This window comes from Mustela nigripes, chromosome 18, assembly GCF_022355385.1.
Source record: "Mustela nigripes isolate SB6536 chromosome 18, MUSNIG.SB6536, whole genome shotgun sequence".
Taxonomy (NCBI): Eukaryota; Metazoa; Chordata; class Mammalia; order Carnivora; family Mustelidae; genus Mustela; species Mustela nigripes.
This window is the reverse complement of record NC_081574.1, coordinates 14138188-14158994: the sequence shown is the minus strand read 5'-3', so window position 1 is coordinate 14158994 and position 20807 is coordinate 14138188. Positions and strand designations below refer to the sequence as shown.

At 46.5% G+C, this 20807-nt stretch overlaps 1 protein-coding gene across 1 annotated transcript in view; it reads left to right on the top strand.

Moving 5' to 3' along the window:
- ENPP6 (ectonucleotide pyrophosphatase/phosphodiesterase 6) overlaps positions 1-11862 on the top strand; it is a 108397-nt gene extending 96535 nt beyond the window's left edge. Inside the window, exons 7-8 of the mRNA XM_059384020.1 lie at positions 3718-3841; positions 8422-11862. Of these exons, the coding sequence (XP_059240003.1) occupies positions 3718-3841; positions 8422-8627 (330 nt within the window). The 3' untranslated portion in view covers positions 8628-11862. The remainder of the gene's footprint in view (positions 1-3717; positions 3842-8421) is intronic.
- Positions 11863-20807: the final 8945 nt, after the last annotated feature.

Genomic DNA, 20807 nt, shown 5'->3' with positions numbered 1-20807 from the left:
TTCCCCCCAGCCAGAGCTCCCAGAGGTCCGTTGCTGGGGACACCTCGGGACCTGCCCACACTCTGTTGGAGCCATCTGGGTGGCCTCTCACAGTGGGCCCCCCCATTATCCAGGCTCACCCTTCCCACGGACAGTGATTCCCACGACAAGCCTCCCCAGGGCCTCATGGTACCTCACTGCCTGTCCCGGCCACCTCAGGAATCAATACACAGAGGCTGTAAACCCTCGTCTTTCCTCACAGAAGATAAGCTCTTTCAGGAGAAAGAATGCCTTCCTCCTCCGTGCCTCTCAGCCAAAAGCCTAGCAGAGAGCCCAACAGATTCAGAGCTCAGCGCTTGTCTGCTGAGCTGTGGAACAAAATGGACAGGCTCTTAGATCCCTGCCTTCTCCCCTGGGAAGATAAGGACTTCTCCCACCCCTGTTGGGGCTCCTTTCCCTGAACAAGACCCTGTTCCTTCTAGATTCTTCCCTTCCCCTATTCATGAGGGGAAAACCCCTTCCAGGTGGAGGCCTTATTTGGGCCTTCTCTACAGGCTGCAGGAGAACCTGGTGTTTCCTGGGAACTGGCTGCCAACGCCACCATGAGCCCAGTTTTCTTAGTGACCCCAACTTAGGAGCACTGCACTCCCCCTTCCCCATGGACACACACACCACTCCTCTACCCCTGTCTCAGCTTTGACCAAATCTGGAGGGTCTGGGCACCTCCCCAGACATAGTGATGTCTCTGGTGGCTCTGGTGGTCTCATAGGTGGTCTCATAGGTGGGTCTCTGTGGCTAGTCCCTGGGCCTGTGAGAGTCGGGCTGGGGTTAGGTCTCCTCGCCCAGCAGCTGGAGGATCCGCAGCCTGGGGATTTCTACTCTGGAGGCTGAGCAACCTGGGACACACATTGATCAGCAGGCCCTCATCTGTAGGCATCTAGGGTGACAATATGGCGTTACACAACAAAAACAGGGGAAGCCACCAGGAAAGGAAAGGGAGAAAATCGTTCTCAGGCCATTTGGAAGTTAAGCCTGCGCACGTAAAGTCACCCATTCAGTCACTTCCGGGATATGCTTAGCTTCTCCCAGAAGCTGCGAGATCCTTATTACTTTTAAAATCAGTAAGAGCAGTTGTTTCACTGGGAGCAAGGTGTCACTTTAATAAAAAGGAACGCGTTCACCTACGATCGGACAAAGCCCCTGGTACCTTCAGGCTGAGGTTTTCAGGGCTCTATGTGTGTGTTCGTGGAATCCGGACTGGAATTCGTAAATCAGGGATAATCCATCTTCGTCTCCCTTTCATCTGTCCCTTTGTCACAGGGCACATATGTCCTGTGGGGGGTCAAAGTTGGTGAGGTCGTCAGTAAGAGAATGTTCTCTCTGGTGCTGCGGGAATCAGTGCCCGGGCACCCGACGGGGGAAGCAACACCTCCAATTAGCCGACAAAGCTAAATTGGGATGTGTTGTGATCTTCACCAGAGACAAAGAACAAAAATGGTATAACAGGTTAGAGATGCAGTAAGTTAATGAAAACGTTCCCATGGAAAAATACAAGCTACAGCTGTAGAAGGAGGGACAGAGGATGATGGAAATTCAGGAAACGGGGCGTCGGTGAAACAGTGTGATTTGGAAAGCAAGGGAGCGATTTATGGGGTGAGACGGGACGGGTGTGCAATGCAGGATGACAGCTAACTAAGCAAAGGGGACTTCAGGCCCCACAACCATCACTGCCCCCCTGCGCGGGACCAGCGTACCTCGCCCCACAGCCAGCGGCATCTGGTGACCATCCCACAGCCATTTACTGAGCATCTACTCTGTGCCGGGCACATGGCACACAGTCCTGTCCTCCTCCAGAAACTCTGGGAAGCAGGTATGATCACACCCAGCGGGGAAACTGAAGCTCCGAGAAGTATCTTGCCCAGGATCTGAGCCAGCTTGCAGAACCAGAAAGCGACAAAGTGGAATCTGATTTTAAAACCTTTTTTTTCTATACACTTGAGAACTGGCCACACTCCTTGGTGAGTAAAGAGGCAAGGTCACAGGCAGTGACTTTTGGTTGTGGGGCCGTGGATGGTACATGAAGACCAGGAGACAGCCCACCTGGGTTCCAGTCCCAGTCCTGACTCTCCACAGCTGTGCGGCTTTAAGAGGGTCCCTTAACCTCTCTGGGCCTTAGTTCCTTCAACTGTGCAGTGGGACGGTCATCCACGGTCAGCACAGGCTCTCGGCAGACTGCATCCCTGGTACTGTGACACGTCTTATGAGCCGACCTGTGAATTCCTGGGACTGGTGCTTCCCTGCGTTGGCCACGACCAGTCCGTTCCACTTCCTGCATCTGAAGGGTTTGCGATCTCAGACCCCGCTCAGCAGAGGTGCCTGGACCATCAGGCATGAATGTAGTCCGTGGGGAAGGGCGAGGGACGTGTCCAGCTGGCAGCGGCCCCCTCAGGACCCACGGCTGTCGCACAAGCCAGCATCGGCCATCTAAGGAAGTTGAGTTCTGAAGGAAAGAGGGTGGGGGAAGTGATGGTTCCAGACCCCACCCCACGTGGAGGCCGTTGGAGGAAACGAACGTGTGACCAGCCTGGGTAAGAGGAGCGGCCATGCCGTCCTCGCACGTTTGACTGAATGGAGAGGAGGAAACTAACTATCCCCAGTGTCGTGAGGGTGGGGCTCGAGAAGGGGAAAGATGGGCGTTGGATGCGGCGGCGGAAAGGGCTCGGGCTTTGATGGCTTTGCTAGGAGAACAAGGTGATTCAGTTCAACACTGTGTTTTCCAACAACGCTCTGACAGCAGTCGGTGTCCTGCGGTTCAGTCCCAACCCCGGAGCTGGAGCAGCCCTTCGCGTTAGGGGGCTCCGTCCCGCTCCGTCCCGCTCCGTCACCCCACTTCCGCCACCAGCCCCGGGTCCTGCGTCCCCAGGCTACACACTGGTGTCCGGCTTGGCTACAGACTGGAGGATTCTCACAACCCTTTTCAGGTTTGATAAATGACCAGAATGGATCACAGAGCTCAGAAACGTGCTCTATTTAGGACTAGTTTTCTTACAGAGGCTACGACTCAGAGAGGCATAGAGCAAAGGACCGCGGGTGAGGGGCACGGAGCCCCCAGGCTGCCTCTGGGGTCGCCACCCTCCGAGCACGTCGGTTTGTTCCTCCATCCGGAAGCTCCCTGAACCACGTTGCTCCAGGGTTTTTACTCGGGTTCCACTGCATGGGCACGGGTGACTCCATCCTTGGCCACAAGACCGAACGCAGTCTTAGAGGAAGAGCACGTCCCCATCTCATGGTTGGTCCCTTCAGTGACCTCCTGAAGCTCCGCAGCCCCCCACCCATCAGGGACCTCATTAGCAGACACCAGGTATGGGAGAAAGGGGCTCATTATGAATAACAAAAACCACTCCATCACTCTGGAAATTCCAAGGGTTTTAGGAACCCTGGTCCTGGAACCTGGGACAAAGGCCAAATATACTTTTCTCTACACCACAGATATACTTGAACATCCCTCTGTACGAGGTACCGTCCTGCTCAGAAAATACCTTTATAGGTAGAGTTCTCTGTCAATTTCACAGGCTGCCTCCCCAGGTCTGTGCTCCCCGGATGGAATAGGACAGGATCTGAGGTTGGAAGACCCCAGTGGGGAATGCTGAGAAGGAGATCCCACGGTGGGTGGGCCCGAAGCTCGCTCATCACGATGGCTGGGACACAGTGTAATGTGACTGCCTCTCTTGGTTTCAGAGTCGAGACACACTTCCTTTTTGGATGAACAGCACCGGCAAGAGGGAAGGCTGGCAGCACGGGTGGCACGGCTACGACAACGAGCTCATGGACATGAGGGGCATCTTCCTGGCCTTTGGACCCGGTAGGCAAGACATGACCACATGCTTTGTCCTCCATTCCCAAGGAAGTGGTCTCCAGGAGGGGCTGACAGCGCTAGTAAAGGCTCAAGTGATCTCTTTACGGACCCTCTTTATGAGCAAAGCTGAGTAAATCCAGCTGGTCTCCACGAAACATCTCTGGCTGGCCGGCTTTCAGATGCTTCTTAGGTTTGGCAAACGTGGCCAAATACTTTTCCTTGTAAATTTTAAATCTTGAGTGCGGTGAAGAAAATGGATTCCACATGTTTGCGATTCATTTTTTACTTAATTCATCAAAATGTTATTTCACAGCTAGCTGATGTCCAGGAAATCTTATCAGACACCAGGTTGCCGACAGCTGTGAGTCTGAGCTGACGAGATCACGTCAAGGGTCTGACTCCTCCGCAGGTCCTCCCTGTCTAGAGCACCCAGCCTTGTGAGGGGGGGTCATTCGGTTTAGGGCCCAACCAGAAGCTGGGATGTGCTCAAGGCTAGGCTAGGAAATGACCTTGAGATGGACTTTGAATGAGCCAGAAGGCCTAGGGACATCTGGATGTCCTTGGATGAAAGCAAAATTACTCTGCCTTCCTTGACCAGATGCATTTCTAAGGCTGGAATAGAGGGGGCATGGACAGGGTCTATTTGGTCATTTGCTTTACTGACAGAGGACTGTGAATTCACATTGTTGAGAAGTTTATCAGATACTCAAAGTCCATACTATGACCCAAACACCCCTTTCGTTCTTAAAAAAAAAAAAAAAAGAGAGAGAGAGAGAGACATTCAGCAGCCATTAGCCCTCAGTTGCCTGGCTCATAAGCTAGTCTCCTGTCACTACTGTTCACTGTCCTTATTAGATGTAGTAACTTACCCTGACGTGCATATTCCAAATGCTGTTTTCTGGAATTAGATTACAATGTTTCAGCCTATAACAGTCCGTGCTTCCCTTTCCAAGTATAGGTTAGAAATCATGCCTAGAAGTTCTGCTCTTCTTGACGTAGCAAGACAAAAGATCTATGTTTGCCTTGGGTCACTCTATTTACCACAAAATAGCTGCTGACAACACCTGGCTGTCCATTTCTGCATGCTCCTCGGGAGCTCCTGGCCTCCTGAGCCCAGGAATCACGTTAGTCCAGGTCCTTTCTCATGTGTGATACGAGTTCCCAAGTCTTGAAGCAAGTGTCAGTACCAGTAGCAGCCAACATTTACAGAGTGCTAACTGGGTTCACAACATTGGCCCAAGAGAGTTCAGAGGATGTCCAGGCACACGGCCATGAACTAGTGGGAGTTAGCAGGAGCTCCCTGTCAACCACGCCTCAGGGCGGATTAACCTCTTACACTACAATCAACACGAGTTCACCAAAGCTCAAAAACATAATGAATGAGGAAGGGAGCCTCAAGGACATTGTTGAGGTCAACTGTTGGATGGATTAGGCTGGAGATTTTCCACGGCCGCGGCCTTTAAATGGGAGAACATTGAACATCAGGGCTTTCATTCAAAAGTGTAACTTTTTCCTTCCTTAGAAGAGAGAAGTAAGATGGTGAATGCAAACCGGTTGTCAGCAGAAGGAGGGTTTATAGGCAACAGTCTCAGGCATAGAGAAAATCTAGCCTCAAACCAAAATTTTAAAACAAAGTATCCAAAGCTACATAAGCTTAAATTCAGAGGGGAAAGATGTCTGTCCACAAAAGCTTCCATCATAGGTTCCTATTAAACCAAAAGCCAAAGCCTTTTACAGAGAGAGAGATGACTCCTGATGGAAATGGACTGGGCCCGTTACAAAAATGCTTCTAGGCAGATACCGCCTTGCGAGCCTCCCTCAAACCATCACGTTTCTGGCTCCAGTTCTCATGAAAGGTTGAACAGCTTTACACACTGACTGTTTACTCTGAAGGAAATTTAAGAGTGAGGCCTTTAATAGCTATCTAGCTGCACTTTGAGATAAAGGTACATCCTTCCTGATTAATTGTATGCGCTTCTCGCTCAGGGAGGAAGCCGGGCATCATTACGGCTGCTCAGATACAGCTTAGAAGTCAGTAAGTCTGGTCCGGCAGAAAGAAAAGGAAATAATTCTGGAAGATAGCCTTTCTCTGGTTAATCCCGGTTTCTAATTTGAACCACCTAATCTCACCCCAGAGAACACCACATTTCAAGATAAGACGGCAGGAGTGTGAGTCAGTGAGCTGCCTGTGAGCTAGCGAGCCTCACCGGGAGAGCAGCCCAAGGTGGCCAGGCATGGCATGCGGCTGCAGAAACTTCTCTCTTTAGGAACAACAGTTTCAATATCTGGAAAATTTAAATTCATAGAGATAACCTGGATTGCCAATCCAGATTCAACATGTCACCTTGAGTTAGTAGAGCTTGGCTGGGTCCTCCCCAGCTGGATCTGGTATTGTTCTGCTGTTAAGGAATTTTCTAGAAGCTCTCATTCTAGCCTGGATCCTCTACTCATTGGGGCCAAAGTCCTAGCACTGCAGCATAGGAATTCATGAACCAGATGGAATGGGGGGAGGGGGACCCCTTCTCCTTCCTGCTTATGTGCAGAGGATTTAACTTTGTACTTTCAATGTAAAATGTTTTCTAATAATTTTATTGTCAGTAGAGCTTGATCTCCGTTTTTCCCGCTGAGTGGTAAAGACACGGGCATTTGGAAGGCTGGGGAAGGACATGTTGGGTTTACTGTGTCTGCCACCCCCACACCGTCCCCACCCACACACGTGACAAGGACATGGCCACCATGTGGTGAGGCGATGTGGTCATCACACCCAGGTCCATGGCAAGTCTCAAGGAGGGAGACGAGTTGCTGCCACATGGCTGGGACAAGCTTTCCATTGATTTTTCATACCGCAGCTGATTCTTCTCTGGGGAGGTCTCACCACTGTCCTCGCCTCGTTGCAATCCATCGCCTTGATATTGAGAAGGGCTGGGACTCTGGGGCTGTCCTAAATCTCCTCTCCATGCAGGTTCCAGATTTTGACCAGTTTTTACCATGAAGTGATGCTGCCTTATCCCTTACCCTTTCTGCCCCCAAATAAAGTGAATCCTCCGAGTAATTTATAGGGTAAATATTTCCAGTCCATAGTTTGCCCTTGTGGGGTGTTTATTCTACACACTTACTACTAAGAACTGCTGCCGCTCATCGAGCAGATGCACTGCGCCTGGAACCGTGGTTTAGGTACCCTTCCCATGCCCTTCCCTGGGCTTGCCCAGCTACTAAGCGGCTGTGGGCTGGTTGCGGAGCCCATTAACTTCTTGTGCTAGAGTCAACATTACCTCTCCAAAGTGAGCAAAACCTATCACTTGGGAAGTAGGCCTGGGTCGAACATACTCTGTGGGCGCATTTTCTGAATAGAACCTCTGTGCTTGTGATTTCAGGCTTAATGTAAGAGCAGCATTTGGTGTTGGCACTTCTGGACTCTGTTGCCATTGGTGTATGTTTGCTTTTTAAATAAAGTACTTGTGATCATTTGAGCAGAGCAATTATAAAGGATTATCTTCTGAGGGAGACAACTTGGCTTTACAGCCCCAAATCACCCATTTCCTTTCAAAGTCTTATATGGACTGAAAGCACTAGCAGAGGCCTTCATGATTAGATCAAACCTCCTTCTAGAATTCAGTCTCAATATAGCTCCAGTTTGGGGCCCAAAAGAGAAACTGCTGTGTACACTACTAACTTCTTACACTCACTCTCTGAACAGACACGGACTTGGCTTTCAACCTCCTCTTTCCTCCTGTGGAGAAGGAGAAAGTAGACTTTTCTCTGCAATCTGTCTGCACTCACTAGGCTGTGAACGGCTGCCCCTGCCTTCTAGAATCCTGCGTCACCGCTGGAGTCTGGGGCAGCCGCTGGGTGGAAGCAAGCACAGCACTCTTCTCCCTCGACCTGAGGAGCTCTTGAAGCCCTCACCTGGGTCCCCAACTCCAATACCAGTTTGCTCATTTTCCCCTCGGCTAAGTTGTTTGAGCTGCCAGCGAAAGGCTCCCAGGGAATGTTCCATTGATTCTCCAAACCATATTTAAGAAACCATCGCTGTTGTTTCTGAGGTGGCCAGAACTGAGGAAACCATACAGGTTCACATTCCATGAAGCCCTGAGACCTCAGTGTGGCAGGAAAATGAAGGAATGTTCCTCAGTGGCTCGGGGCCCCCTGGCCAACCAGCTGCTGCTAGGTAGATGTTCTGGAAGATAAGCAGAGCGTGTAATTGGGTTTGGGGGGCTCAGCAAGACAGTCAGCCTTTTTGACCACACCTGCTCTCCAGGGCTCGGCAGAGATGAGCAGCAAACATGGAGATGCCTTCTGCCTCTCCAGGAGAGCTCTGTTGTCAGGAAGGGCCCACAGTTATGTACAAAGACGGTCTGCTGACTTGTCTTTCTAAAGAAACTCTTCTCCCTGAGCCCTAGAGAACAGCTTCCTTTTGTAAGCTATAGCCCTTCCAGATCCCCTTCCAAGTTCACCGTGACTTGGCCTCGCCCCTTTGACAGAGCTGATTTCCAGTCCCCAAACTGCCTGGAGCCCGAGTTGTGACTCGGCCCCTTTCTGCCCTGGGCATGGCTGTGACTACTTGTTTGCTTGCCTTTCCCTTTCAGATTTCAAATCCAACTTCAGAGCTGCTCCAATCAGATCCGTGGATGTCTACAATGTCATGTGCAACGTGGCGGGCGTCACTCCCCTGCCCAACAACGGCTCCTGGTCCAGGGTGATGTGCATGCTGAAGGACCAGGCCAGCTCGGCTCTGTCTGTCCGACTGAACAGCTGGGTTCTGGTCTCAATTCTCCTCCTACTGTTCTTATAGATGCTGCTATTGTTGTCCCCAAATGTTCAGCCAAGGGTGCCTCCATGGTGGGATGGTTTTCATTTTCTATTTGAATAATAGCTTCATTAACGCAATCAAGGCCACCAAAATTGTAAATATACTGTTCTTGGATGATTCCATATGTTAAAGTCCTTACTTCTTAAAACAAACAAACAAACACCAAAAACCCCAAGTTTGATTTCTTCTGGAGGTAAGGAAAATCCAGCTCCTCATTGGTTCAACTCCATGTCATCTTCTGCATTGTCCCCATGCGGTCACTCAGACAAGCTATCTGAGTAGGAGCCGACCCGTGGGGCAAGAAGACATCGAGTGGATAGTGCATGGAGTCTTGGGCCCGTCTCTGTCCTGCTTTGCACAAAGCAGGCCCTTGTCTGTGTCCCCTCCACACCCAGGAGCCATCCTTGGGGTCTAGAGCTGCAATCCTGCCCTGCTCCTTCCAGCCCAGAAAAACGAAGCCCACATAAAAGCAATAGCTGTTTTCTGTTTCTGGCCCAGCTCATGGACTTGTGTTTTTTTTTGTTGTTTTGGAGGGGTTTTGTTTGTTTGTTTGTTTTTCACTTTATACCAAGTTCCAGAAAGGGCATATCTTAGCTTGGATCACCAATCAGGAGTACGAAGGACTGAAGAACTCACCGAACAAGGTAGAAATCCTGGGCGCCCTCCCAGAGTCTGGAGTGTACACAAATGTCTCCCTTGGCTTGAGGAGCAGAAAAGCTTGCAGCAGATCCAAGCTTCTGTAAGGCTCTGTCTGTCCCATCATGGAGCCTGGCACGTGGCGGGCCCTGCATGGCTTTGGATCCCCAGACGGAGTGTAGGCTACGGCAATACCTGACCTATTATTACTATCATCTTGCTGATGACTCGTGGACATGTTTGCAGAAATCTCGGTTCACTGCTTGGAATGGTGGCACCGTAAGCCAAAGTTCTAGGCACCAGTAGTCTGGAGCAAGGCTCATGGAATACCACCAGCAAAGTGTATCCCCAGGGACCCAGAAGCCCGAAGGAAATGGTGGAGGTGGGGGTGGGGTGGGAAACAGAGAGAACACAATGGAACCACATCCCAGTCACTAACCAATTAGCCATTTGATTCGGAAACGGTTTGGTTGGAGTGCCACCTCAGGGACCTAAGTTCTTGGGAAACCCCTAAGAAGACCCACTGAGCCTGAGTTGAAATGTTTTCAGGTTAGTGATCTAGAGTTGCTGTTGGAAATCTTGCTGTGAAACAAAGGGCAACAAAGGACATGTTTAAATGATCAGAGTCACACAAACCTACCATAGTGTTAATAGTGAGTTTACACTAAATGGGGACACACCTGCAAAAGAGACTTTCCATCAGGAACAGACAGCCCAACAGGTCTCCCCAGCATGATGAAGCCCCATTACAGCATTTGCCTTGAGAAATGAGCGTCAAGGCTCACCCTGATTGGAGAAGGGTGGGAACATCTCTGTGCCTTGAATCATGAGAGCGAAAGATCGCTACTTAACAAATACATATACCAAATCCGTCGTCACAAGAGATTTCTAGGGATTTAGGTAATGTGTTTTAAAAGTGCCAGCCAACCATCCAATCAATTAGAAAGAGGACAAGCCGGCCTTTGTTATTTGGCTGAAAACAAACTGGTGCTCTCAGAACATTGGGCAGTGGTGTCTCAGGCATCCATTGTTCAAAGTGCCCTTTGTCCAGAAAACAAATCCAGTGGAGCCCACCTTCCTCCCTTGTGAAGGAAGGATGGCTTAGAGATACCCAAGTGATTCGGTTAAAAGGGGATCATGAAAATCAAGAGAATACAAACAGGCACACAGTCTTACCCTTTGTGTTTCCAGCTCTATTCTATCATCTTCCTCTCACTCATCCCTAACGACTTCAAGTTGCATAATAAAATCTCAGATATTTGTCTGGCAGAGTGTAGCTAATAAATAATCTTAAGTAGATGAACGAGAGTAAGGTACTTTTGGAATCATAAATACTGGTAAATAGTAAAGAAAATCCAGACACTAAATGGAGAAAATAACTTTTTCCTAAAACAATGCCTACATTTTAGTGGCTTAATTATTTGGCTAGAATTTTTTCCCCTTTGATTTTTATTTCAAAGTTACATTATTTTCCTCAGAAAAATTTCCTCTAAATGTGTTCTGTTCCTTTTGAGTCAAATCTCGTACATATAGACACCTCTCCTCCTGGAGTATTTTGCTACTTCATTGCTAATTCCAGGAGGAAGTTAGTTGGACTGACCTGCAAATACCGAAGATAAACCAAAGGAATGATCCTTACGTTAAAGATGAGATAAATGGCTACTTTCCCTGTCCAATGTCTAATTGCCAGAACCCAATTCAATTAAGTTCTGAAGACCTAAGCATCCATTAGAACAGACCCAGGGAATTCTTTCTAGCCTCCAAGAGTTCTGATTATAGAGTCCCAACTCTTCCTACTTTTAAAGAGAACTTGGAAATCCACGTGGATCTGAGTTCAGTCACCATCGGCCATTTGCAAACTTCCTGGGATTGTAAGCGCCATCTGGCCTGCTTCCAGAAATGTAGATTTGGAAGATCTGGGTGGGACCTCAGACAGCATTTGTAGGTTTGGGTTTGCTCTATGGAGAGAGAGTTTCTGGTTAGACCTTGGTAGACCTGAGTCTTCTGACAGCAATTTCATAATCCGCCAGTTTCTCCAGAGGCCATTGGACTGGCATTGCCTGCTGATCAGCAGGGTCAAGGTTCCAGCCCTCTCTAAGCCAAAGCAGATCTGCAAGCCCCAGGGATGGAGACAGGCACCCAGAGGGGTAAAGTTGGCTTCTCCATACCCCATTCCCATGAGTCTAGGATTCCCAAGAGCGTTTTCCAACAAACTCCTTGTTGAAGATGTGGGCCTGGTTTAATGGATTTTCTTTAAAAAAAAAAAAAAAAAAAGTGTTTTTGACATTTCTGTAAATAGCAAAAGATTTCAAAATGTGATTGTGCATTTAATCTTTTTAAACAATTTGTGATAGACCAAAGTCAGCTCTTGTGAACTACTTGCTAGAAGGAAGGATGGTGGGAACCTTGGACAACTGGTTCTAGAACATGTGAAACTCGGTCTCAGGTGTATGCTGGGAAAAATATCCTTGTGTGTGTATTGCTTGGAAATCATAAAATAGCACCTAGTTCAGTGCCTCAAATGTTTAATAAATGTTCCATAAATATGTGTTGAATAAAAAAATAAATCTCATGAAGGAGACCTGCTTACATTCCAGATAGTCTCTTCATCTCTCGTTCCGCAAGTTAAAAGAATGATTCAGTTTTGACTTGCTATCTTTTCTGGTCACCCAACTGATAAATACAATTATACTTCATTCCATGGATTCAACATAGTCCATCCCTGGCTTATGAATTTGATAATGGAAGGAAGGAAGGAGAGAAAGAAGAAAGGAAGAAAGGTAAGGGGAGGAAGAGAGATAAGATTTTGAATATACTAAACATAATATGCTTTGAGAATAACAGCTTTATCAAATTTAATTCATATACCATGTAATTCATGCACTTAAATCGTGTCATTCAACAGCTTGAGTCTAGTCACAGAATTGTGCAACCGTCACCACCATCAGCTTGGGAACAATTGTATCACCCCCAAAGATCTGTATATCCACAAGTATAGTATTAGCGGGTCAGTCCGCATTTCCTGCCCAACACCACCCCCCAACCTGTCTCAGGCCACCACTAAATTACATTTTGTCTCTACAGGTTTTCCTATTCGAGGTATTTCATTAAAATGGAATAAGAATATGTTGTCTTTTGTGGCTGGCTTCTTTCACTCAATGTTTTCAACATTTTAGCATGAATCAGTACTTTTCTCTTTTTATTTCCAAATTATTCTCCATTGTATGGAGTGGCTACATTTTATTTATCCATTATTTAGTTGATGGATCTTTGTTTTTTTCTCACTTTTTGGATAGCATGAATATTGGTACTCTGAACATTCATGTATGAATTTTTGTGCACATATGTTTGCGTTTGTTTGGGGAATATACCTAGAGAATAATTGTAGGATCACATGCTAACTCTATATTAAACTTTTGAGGAACTATCAGACCATTTTCCAAATTAGCTGCACCATTTTGCATCCCCACCAGCAGTGTGAGAGGGTGCAATTTTCTCCACATCTTCACCAACACTTGAATCGTGTCTTTTTTTATTATAGCCATCCTGGCAGCCATGATGTGAGATCTCATTGTGGTTTTGATTTGGATTTCCCCAAGGGTGAATAATGTTGAGCAACTTTGCATGTGCCTAATGGCCGTGTGTCTATCTCTATTGAAGAAATGTTTATTCAAACGCTTTGCCCATTTTTTAAAAAACTGGGTTTTGGCCATTTTATTATTGAGTTGTAAGAATTCTTCATATATTCTGGATGCAAGTCCCTTATCAGATACATGTTTTGCAGAAACTTGTATTTCCCTGTCCTGTGGATGTTCTTTTCACTTTTTTGGATAGTATCCTACATGGCACAAGTTTTTAATTTTGACAAAGTGCAATTAATCTATTTTTCCTTTCATCAGTTGTGCATTTGTGTCCTCTCCAAGAAGACTTTGCCCAACCCAACATCATGAAGATTTACTCCTCTGATTTATTCTAGGAGTATTACGGGTTTTACTTATATTTAGGTCCGTGATCCCTTTGAGTTAAGTTTTCGTTTATGGTATGAGGAACTGATGCTTCCGCATTCTTTTGCCTGTGGATATCCAGTTGTCCCAGGATTGCTTATTGCCAAGCATACCAACTTTTTAGAGAAATGTGAAAATGATTCTGTTGGATATAAACACTTAAAAAAAATAATAATCACTCCAAAAATGTGAATTTTTTTGTACCTCAGCACTGGATATGCAACAGTGTTTATTCCTCATACCACCCCCACCGACCAGGTTGGGCCCCCCCATACTCTGCCTGTATAACATCCTCTACTGTTCTCTGTCATACACCGATCAAAATTCTCATCATACAATAAATAAAGATCTTGTTTAATATTGTTTATTTTTCTCACTGGAATTTCAGTGAGAGAGAGAGTGTGTCTATCCTATTCACCCAGCGAAATGCCCAACACACAATAGGTATTGAAGGGAAATCTGTTGAATGCATAAATGCCTTGGCATTTTATTGCATTTTCTTCCCATTTTTACCACCGCCCTCTACATCCCCACACACAGAAATCACGAACACTTTTTAAAGCTCCCGCTTCACCATTTTAATCTCACCTCTGACCTTCTTGATCTAACCCCATTTTTCCTAAGTAATTACTTACCTTGGTTTTCCTTTGGCACTGAAAAATATTGTACCTCACAATTATCTTTATTTCCATTTCCTTGAATTCAACACATTCTATTTTGCATGAGTTTGTTTTGTGTGCTAAATATGGGAACAATTACATTTTCCCTCTCTGACTCATTAGATTATAGTTTTAAATATACTAAACATAATATGCTAAACTATAATATGACATATTACAGTTTTCTTGGAAGAAGAGGGCTTCCCTCTCTCCCTCCCCCTTTCTTCACTCCTTCCTTCTTTGGAAGGTCAGGACTTTCGGGGACCCTAATAATTGGCATCCCTGCTTCCTAATTAATTTTGTATGTAATTGAGGTAGACCCAGTGTTTGAAAGATAGAGAGTGAAACATCACCTTTATTACAATAAAGCTGATAGTTATTGGAGAATGCAGGGTATAATACCACACCTCTGAATCACACAGATTGACCCACCCAGGCCCTAGACCTGTAAGTGCTCTGCAGCCTACCAGAAGGGAAGCAATGGTCTATCAAGACCAAAGGCAAAAAGATGAATCCACAGCGGTTCCGAGTTAATTCCTTGAACACTAAACACATGTGGGGGGTTTCTTCTCCAGACCACCCAGCACACTTGCTTGCTGGGCCAGGCCAAGTTCCTAGGGAGCATCACCGTGGCAGTTCCGAAGGTCACCAGCGTGATTCAGGAGGACTCAGTGTGGCCTGGTTCATGGTGAGGCCCCGCAGAGCTGCCTATAATTTGGCCCTTGGAAAGACACTCCAGGTAATTTACTTGACTTTGCCCTTGCTCAAAACTCCCGGCCCTGTGGGCCGTCCTGGCCTTCCTGCTGGGCTGGGACTTGGCGGAACTCCAAACGGGTTTCCCATTTTTGCCAGAAGCCCAGGGAGATAAGGCATAGTTCTGTGAGATAACAGTCTCCCATTTGTGTGTCTTAGCCTAACTCCTGGCAAAAGAATGATTCATTTTAAACCTTTTAGTCATGTAATTGCCGACAGAGTTTGTGATACTCTTGGCAAGTTTAAAACACAGTCGAATCATTTTATTTCATCGGGGAGGAGCCCAGGTCCAGCTTACCTCTGCATATCTAGATCCTGGAACAGAGTCAGGCCCCTAGAAGGTTCTCACACATTGGAAGAATGGATGAGTCCAATTGTTTTTAAAAGAGCACACTGAGGGGCGCCTGGGTGGCTTAGTGGGTTAAAGCCTCTGCCTTCAGCTCAGGTCATGATCCCAGGGTCCTGGAATTGAGCCCCACATCAGGCTCTCTGCTCCGTGAGGAGCCTGCTTTCTCCTCTCTCCCTGCCTGCCTCTCTGCCTGCTTGTGATCTCTGTCTGTCAAATAAATAAATAAAATTAAAAAAAAAAAAAAAAGAGCACACTGACTATGTCCTACAATCCTCTGAAGTTCTGGGGCTGCCTTGGGAACAGCCTGCCTTGTGTAGAGTCCCTTCAGAGAAGGTACAAACTGCTAGAGACACAAGAATAGCGCACAGCACGCCCTTCGTTATGGGTTGAATTGCTAGCCCCACGGCCCTCAAAAAAAGTTATATGCCCAAACCCAAGTCCCTGATACCTATGAATGTAACCTTATTTGGGAGTAGAGTTGTACAGATGTAATCAAGACAGAGGAGGTCATACTGGGTTGGGGTGGGCTCTACTCCAATGACTGGCGGCCTTCTAAGAAGAGAGAGATTTAGAGCCAGAGACACAGGGAAGAAGGCCACATGGCAGAATGGGCAGAGACTGGAGAACATGTCTATAAGCCACAGAGCAGCAAGGACCGCGGGCAACCACCAGCCGCTGTAGAGGGCAAGGCATGATTCTCCCCTAGAGCCTTCAGAGGGAGCACTGCCGACACCAGCCGACACCTTGATTTCAGACTTCCGGCCTCCACTGTGAGAGGCTGTGTTTCGGTTAAGATACCTCGTAGGTGCAGACTTGTTACAGCGTTCATGGGAAACCGACACACGCTTCATTTGCGTTTGGCGTCAGTCCAGCTCATCAAGGAGTTCCTGACCCCTCCCCTCTTTCACGTCAGATACTGTGAATGTTTGGGGGACACATAGAAGAAAAGATGCCATTACTGCTGTCCCTGAACTTACAAGGTAGTCATTTAATTCTTCCATTTTTGAGCAGAGTTGAATTCTCCTTTCTGTGCAGCAAAATGTTTCAGTTGCTACAGGCAATGCACAGAGAGAATTTCGGAGAAAAACGGGAGTAACACAATGAAAGAAGGCTCTAGAGCCGGAGAGCTGGAGGTGGGAGCTCATTGGCTGGTGCTCCTGATGGCACCTTGTCTGTTGCCTCCTGTGGGATCTTACTCCTTGGCCATTGGATGTTCCTCCACCGATTTACTTGTCACCTTCCCTGTGGAATTATCCCTTGGCAAAAGCAAGGATGATCATGCTACACACCTGATTAAAAACCACTCTTGTGTCTTTCATTCCTACAGAATTAAATTCCAAATTCTTCTTCCAAACCATGTCCGTGGTTTGACCCCTCTGTCCGACACACCCCTTCCCACTCTTTGTCTGCAAACTTAAACTCACCCTTCATGGCCTGGATTCTCTGGGAGACTTTTGTACTTTCATGGCCTCTTCTTGTTTGGCCTCTACTTGCTTTATTACAAAGCAAGTCACAGTGCAGTGTAATGATTTTCTTGGAAGTGTTCTCCAAACAGGGTGTAAGCAAAGCACAATGGTGGGACGGTGTCTTCCCATTTTTGGAGACCTTGAACAAAGTCTGGAGCACCAACGAAGTCGACCACGAAATAGTTGGTAATTGTCTGGTGAATGAATGAATGAATGAATGAACAGAGAGAAGAAGTTGGTACATTCTAATCAGAAAAGCCCCTGGGATTTGGACAGAGCTCCTATAGCAGCGAGGGGTTGGGAGAGCCAAGTGCAGGAAGGTTTTGTAGAAAGGATCAGGGTTTGACAAATGACTAGCTGTGTGACACGGGATCCAGAGGGCAGGAGTTTCTCTCTCAGCGTTTCAGCAGGCCCCCTCTTCAGCCATGAACAAGAGGAAGTGAAACAGATGGGAAGAAAAGAAGAAAAGATAAATTGGCTCTGTCTTCACCACGTTTAATGTGACTTTTCAACAAGACTAACACACGCTTGTACTGTCGTTTGCCTGGGCTTGGAGGAGACAACAGAAGGGAGTTCAGCGCCTTGAACACCCAAGATGTAGCAGATGGAGAAAGAGGAAGAATCCCCATCATCGCTTCCCCCTTCCCACGCCTTCTGAGTCCGATCCGCCTTTGCTTCTGAGAAATGGGCAGTGGGACACAAGAGGAGGTGAAGGGGAGCTTTCAGAGGAAGAAGAGGGGTGTTCAAGAGATCCCCTTCCGAGGACAGCTTTGTGCACACATCTCCTCTCTCCTGTCCTGCTGCTTAGGATAGTCTGACCTCAGAGTGAGGTCAGGGGGACAAATAGGAGCTGAATTTCTGCCACATCCCAGAAGAAGGTGGTGCCCAGAGTCCCACAGTCAGTGATAAGGGCCAGAGGGACAGGACAGGGGTAGGACAGGGAGGGGGAAGGAAAGATAAAAGGAGACAAAGAAACCATTTTGCCTGCTCTTAAATGAAAAGAGCAGAAGGAACTCTGGGACTTCTCAGAGTTCAGGCCACAGTCCATTTCAACAATGTAAGAGGTCTTTCGGGGCCAAAGCTCCAATGAATAATGAGCATTATTTCCCTGGACCCCTGTTGGGAATCTGCATGATTCCCATCTGCATTCCCATCAATCTGTATGAAGTGGTACCTGGCTTATGGAGGAGGATTTGAACACTCCAGGATCCAGGCTACTCTCTCCATCTGAAACCTAGAACTAGCAGCCTCTTACCCAGTGCCTGGTATTAGGAAATGCATGTTACACACAATATCTCCTGCCTATTGCAGGCAATCGAGGAGCCTGGAGAAAGACAGGTGCAGGTCAGTAGGAGTCCCGGGGAGAAGCCCTGGCTTACTTAACCTGCCCTAGCCCCACCAGTCTCCATCAGCGCTCTTGTCTCAAGCCCCCGCCCCAGAAACACACAAGGAAGGCAAAGCAGGGAGCTTGTCTTGCCAATAGCTTCAGACAATGTCTTTGGAACCCCCCACAGGCTGATACTCTTTCTGGAGCTTCCACTGGTGACCCCAAAGCCCCTACACATGGCCTCTATAAGCTCCCAGGGAGTAATACTATGTTTGTGGACATGTGTAATAATGTGGACTTGTGTAATAATCTTGATAAGTTCAAGTTTTTAGTTTGGGGCATTGGCTCTCAAACCTGGCCACCCAGAATTACCTGAGGAATAAATCTCACCAAGTGATTCTAATGTTCGACAAGAAATGAAAAATACGCATGAGTAAGAAAAAAACGTGACGAAAGAAGGAAAACGTGGGTACAAGTTAGGGCCTCTTAAGAATCTGAAGGGAGCATGGATGGTTTGCATAATTTTAATGTTCAGATTCATCTAGATTAGGACATACATGGTATTCTGCCATGTTAACAAAAAATACAGCTCGGTATGCTAGAAATTCTTTCCTACTTTATAATAAAGATCAAAGTAATAAACCCAGAAGATGGCTTTGGTTTTTAACCAGACCACAATGGAGATGGACACTCTCCCTTCGGGGAATCACAGCCCTCCCGCAGGTGGCTTGCCACTAATCCTAATCAGAAATATGTAGCAGCCAAACAAGAAACAGGTCCCCTGGTGTAGCCAGGACGCAGTACCCAGGAGAGGATGACCGAAAGAGCAACAGGCCTTGTTTGAGGCCACGAGATATGCCATGCCGTGGACGGTGAACTTTAATCTGTCTTTGGGAGAAATTGTCTTACCTGGTTTACTTGTCAGTTTGAACTAAGAAAATTAAATCTAGTGATTAAATTAACACGGGCTGACTGTAAATCCAGCAGGGACCAGACAACTTAACGTCGGGAGACCCATTTAGAGTCAATAAAATTTACTGTGCAAATACTCAATGCAGGGATTTTGTGTCTTGAAACGTCAGACCTGTTCCTTTCTAGGAAAAGGCTGTCCTGAGTGCTTGTGGATGTCAGCTCAGGGCCACAGGCATAATGGAGCTGCTGTTGCCAGGAGTCCAGTGAGGACTGGAAGGGCCAGGAGAGCCACGGAGAACACTTCTGAGAGGCTTTGAAGGTCGCCACGTAACTGTATGTGTGCCTGCCGGAATGGGACACAAGCATCCTCTGTTTCTTTCCCTGTAAATGTAGAATGTCCCTATGCCAGCAAAACCCCAACCAAGAAATGTAAGTCATCAGACCTTCAGACCCTGGTTGGGTGATGGGAGAGGGGAGATGAACTTTTAAAGCTTAAGAACCATCACAGCCAGAGTGTATAAGGCTAAGCAAAATACGTTCATCTGAGAAAGACAATTATCATAGGATCTCACTGATATGAGGAATTTGAGAAACAAAACAGAAAGAAGATCATAGGGAAAGGGAGGGAAAAATAAAACAAAACCAGAGAGGGAGACAGACCATAAGAGACTCTTACTATCAGGAAACAAACTGAGGTATGCTGGAGTGGAGGTGGGTAGAGGGATGTGGTAACTGAGTGATGGACACTGGGGACGGTGTGTGTTGTGGTGTGTGCTGTGTGTTGTGTAAGACTGATGAATCACAGACCTGTACCCCTGAAACAAATCAACAAATAATACATTCTATGTTGGTTTTTTAAAGGCAAAAAAAGAAAAGAAAAGGAAAAGAACCAGGACAGCAATCATCAAGGGCAACATAAAAGTTTTACACTTCCGTATGTCAAAAACTAAACAAAATTAAATCAAATGAATTCCCAAATGACACAAAAACCCACTAAAAAGAATTACAGTACCTATGACAAATGGCAGAAATCCTTAATCTTTAAAAAAAAACATTGGAATCAGTAAGAAAATCATTAAGGCCTCAGCAAATAAATGGATAAAGGGCATAGATTATTATATAGAGATATTTAATAAACACACAAAATTATTCTATACTATATATAAACTGTACATGTCGTATAATATATATAATAATTCTGTAATTTCAGGAGTAATCAGAATTGAAAATAAAGAAGATCCTATTTTTGTCTCCCCCACTAGGAGAGGTTGTTTTCAACAGTTGCAGTGGGAAGCTGGGGGGAGCACTCCTCTAGTGGAAGTCCACCCAGCTGGCAGGGCACATCAGGAGGAGAAACGTGACTGACCATGGGAAACTAGGGTGTCCTACAGAGAACAGTTTGGCACTGTATATAAGAATCTGGAAAAATAGGCATAATATTCAATCCAGCATGGCTTTCCAAATGTTTTCCCAAATTATTTACAAAGTAATCATGTATGCACATATTCAAAAAAACCAAAAGGTGCCAAAGAGATGATAATGAAAAGCAGCAATCCTGTGCTTTGTTCTTTTCAGTCCTCTGGGCTTGACTCCAGGCTTGCAATCCTAGGCTTGATTTTCCAGCAGTTTTTTCCCCTCTGATATTTACCCCCATGTTCTTTCCACAACCATCGTGCTTACGACACTATCTCTTACATTTTTAGACAATATCTCTTGACTTCCTGGGCCCACTGCTCCTGTCTTTTCCTCTCCTGCGATTCTTTCACAGGTTTTACTTAGGGTGATCACAGGATTTAGAATATTGTTGTGTTGACATTGTTTACTTTGCTATATGATCTCCACTCTCAACAGCTCTGTTTTTTCCCTGAGTTAACAGTTGCCTTGGTTTTTCTTTTTCTCACTTGCATGGTGTTCTTTATATTATTGACCTTAAAAATAAAACTGTCAGTTATTTTACCAGCAAGAATGGGTCCAGCCAGGAATAGCAAAGAGTTGTACTTGGTGATATGCGAGCTATGGCAAAACCACGGGCAAGACCAGAGAACAAAGGAGAGGA